At 37.5% G+C, this 3777-nt stretch overlaps 1 protein-coding gene across 1 annotated transcript; it reads right to left on the bottom strand.

Annotated features, from left to right (window-relative positions):
- Positions 1 to 318: 318 nt before the first annotated feature.
- LOC147735081 (olfactory receptor 5AP2-like) lies at positions 319 to 1242 on the bottom strand. The gene has a single exon (XM_086952606.1). The coding sequence runs from the start codon at positions 1240 to 1242 to the stop codon at positions 319 to 321; it is 924 nt and encodes a 307-aa protein (XP_086808732.1).
- Positions 1243 to 3777: the final 2535 nt, after the last annotated feature.

The raw sequence follows: 3777 nt of genomic DNA, 5'->3' as shown, positions 1-3777 counted from the left end.
CAACCAGTAGTACTAGTAATAGTAAAACCTTTATTCAATTTTGCTTGAAAACCACAAAAGTATACAAATTAAATACATAGCAAACTTAATGGTCTCATTAATCTCCAACTCTTTTCCCATAGTCAATGTGTTTATTCACTATTGTGCCTTTGTATTTTTTTGTGTACTCATCTTCATGCTGCAACTATTCTTTATATTGGTCCTCATATTACTGAAAAATAGGTTTTTTGAAGAGAGAGACTGAAACAATTGAGTTGCAAAGACAACCAGTCAATTTCCACCAATTTCGAAGAATACAGAAGCACTGTTGTTTCAGGATCAACATCCCATGATCCGTTTAAGGGAACCTTTTACATCCCTGTTCCTCAAACTGTAGATAAGGGGATTCAACATGGGGATCACTGTGGTGTAAAATACAGAAACAACTCGTTCTCGATCTTTTGACGCGCTTGAGACTGAACCCAAGTATATGAAAAAGACTGTGCCATAGAAAAGCAGCACACATGTAAAATGGGAGCCGCAAGTAGAGAAAGCCTGAAGCCTCCCTTCTGTTGAGCGGATTCTAAGCACTGCTGAGATAATTGATACATATGAGGCAATAATAACCATGACAGTGCTGACTGTAATGAGGGATGAAAATGTGTACACTAGGATATTGTTGAAGAAGATTGCAGTGCAGGAAAGTCTCAAAAGTGGTAGTACATCACAGAAGAAATGCTGGATCACATTGGGCCCACAAAATGAAAGTCTGAAGATGCATCCTGCGTTGATAGCAGAGGTTACTAAACCCCCAGTATAGGATATGGCCACGAGCTTAAGGCAAGCCCTCTGGTTCATGATTGCCATGTAACGCAGTGGGTGGCAGACAGCTGTGTGGCGGTCAAAGGCCATTACAGCAAGTAGAAAGCACTCTGTTGTCCCAAAAACAGCAAAGGAAAAGAACTGAGCAGCACACGCCTTAAGAGATATGGTTTTCTTTTCCATCAGCAGATGGCTCAAGCTCTGTGGTGTGATGGTTGTTGAGTAGCAGATGTCAACAAATGACAGGTTAGCTAGAAAGAAGTACATGGGACTATGAAGGGAAGGTGACATCCAGACAATGACCAGAATTCCCCAGTTTCCCACCAATGTGATGCTGTATATCATCAGAAAAAGGAAGAACAGAAATATCTGTAGTTCTGGAACTTCTGAAAGCCCAATGAGGATGAATTCTGTGATAACAGTGAGATTTGTCTTTTCCATTGAGGTAACAAGAATTCGCCAAACCTGTTAATTAGTTAGAGGTATTAGTTAAATGAATTCCGAACTATACAGACATTTGAGATTCATGTGTGTGTCGCAAGGAATACGTTGATAAATGTAATAAGATCTTCACCTAATTCCTTTGGATGTCTCTAAAATGTGAAGGTATCTGATGTGAAATAAATACTTTAAATGGTGATAGCTTCCAAATCCAAAACTACAGTCTAGGGGCTTGATTCACAAAGGTTTTGCTATGAGTTTGTGTGGCTTACTCCTCTAATACAACTAATATATTCCTCATTTTCAGAGCACTGCAGCTTACTTCTGTCTTACTTCTAGGCTCAGAAGTGAAGGTAACATCTATGTGCTGACCAGTGTTTTGTAAAATTATTAATCTTTTGAATATTAGTATTTTTTTGTATGTGCATCTGTTATTGTTACAAGTTTTCAATGAAGTTTGCATTGGTTTATACCGTGCTTACAATTGTATAACTATTTTTCAATGTTTTACCTTATTGATTTTTGTATTATGTGGTTAATATGTGTACACCATGTTTACATTGGAGTACACAATATTAAACTGTAAATTATATTTTAATTACCTTTATTCAATTTCAATTAAATGTATTTTTTAGTTTGCTGTACATTTTGATATTTATGTATTGTGGTATAAAAGGATGTCTGCAGTCTCCAAAACGACATAATGATGTTTGTCTTTTATTTATTTCATTTGTTTTTACGTATTCGGGGCCTCATTTATGAAGGCCTTGCGCCTCCGGTGCGTCACTTTTAACATGGGAAAAAGTGACGCACGGTGGCGCAAGGCTTTCATAAATGAGACCCTTGGTTTCTTATTGGTAGTGTTATTTGTTACCTCCAGTGATTTGCATGTGACTGACTCCCTCCCTCCCTGACTCTGTGACTTGGTATGCGTGGTGTAGGACTTCATCCAAAGCTTGAATTTAGTCGATTTGAGCCTGTTTAAGTTATTGAACTTCAGGGTCAGATGTGGGTGTAACCTTAGTGAATTACAACTGTCTTTAGTACACTTTCTTTTTTGCTCTCTTACTCCTGGAATTAATGAACAGAGCAAGAGTAAATCTTTGTGAATTAGGCCCTTTGTAATTTGGGAATTATGTTTTGAAAAGGTGTAGGTAATAATATCGACCTGCACCTCACTAAATTGCATTTAGTAGCATGTGTAGCAGTAGTACAAGAGTGCCATCATAAAACAAAAGGCGAGGGACCCATTTGCAAGCCGAGACGACAGGTTCACTGAGACAAAAACACAACAAGCTCCTCCCCTAAGTCAAGAAGACATTTGAAAGTGCAGAGAAGAGATTAGAAAAGAATTGTGCAGTCGCGCAAAAGTAAACATAAAACAGATCTACACACCACTATATATTATTTTTACTATTTGTAACCAATCAAAAATACCTAAAGCATAGAAGACAAGACAATACATCTGCATATTCCAGATGTGATGTGTGGTGTGTAGATCTGTTATATGTTTACTTTTGCGCGACTGCACAATTCTTTTCTAATCTCTTCTCTGCACTTTCAAATGTCTTCTTGATGAAATTGCGATTTTTACCGAATCGCAAAAAAAATGCGAGAAAAATGATGCATACCATTTTGCAATTCCTAATTTGCGATTCGGTAAATTTCGCAAATTAGGAATCGCAAAAAAGTAGTTTGATGCATCTGGGCATTAGATACAACTTCTCTCAAAAGCATGCTCTTCCACAAGGTGGAATGAAGCCGACTGTCTAGCTGGATCAGACACACATACCACTTATAACTGGAGCTTAGAGAGGTGACCCCACTAGTATGGGGTGATGAGAACATTTTGTATCTTTTCTAACACATTTGGGTGCTGAAATTTCTAAAGGATATAAATGAGTGATCTTACGATAATTTATCAGACACACATACCACTTATAACTGGAGCTTAGAGAGGTGACCCCACTAGTATGGGGTGATGAGAACATTTTGTATCTTTTCTAACACATTTGGGTGCTGAAATTTCTAAAGGATATAAATGAGTGATCTTACGATAATTTATGAAACGTTCAGTGATAAATGTTGATGCAATTCTATATGGAATCGCAATTCAACAAAGCATTTCAAGGGTGGAGAGGGGGGTCCAAATGACCCCCCCCCCCTGCACCCATGAAATGCACTTTTACCTATAAGTTACAGACACACATGTCCTAAGGACATGTGTGTCTGTAACTTAACAGTTAAAAAAATGCATTTTTGTGCATTTTTAAACAATTTTGCAAATTACCACGAGGTTCAACCTCGTGGTAATTTGCACTTGCAATTTAAAACTTCGCAAATGTTTTAAAAATGATGCATTGCATTTAAGGAATCGCAAAATTGCCATTCCTTAAATGCAATCGCATTTTAGAAAATCGCAAAATTAGCGATTTTCTACAAAAACAAATGATGCATCTCAAAAAGCATTTTTGGAATCGCAAACGGCAGATTTTAAGGAATCGCACCGTTTGCGACTCCAAAAATGCTTGATGC

Source organism: Lissotriton vulgaris, chromosome 1_2 (genome assembly GCF_964263255.1).
Source record: "Lissotriton vulgaris chromosome 1_2, aLisVul1.2, whole genome shotgun sequence".
Lineage (NCBI taxonomy): Eukaryota > Metazoa > Chordata > Amphibia > Caudata > Salamandridae > Lissotriton > Lissotriton vulgaris.
This window is presented reverse-complemented; position numbering and strand designations above follow the sequence as displayed.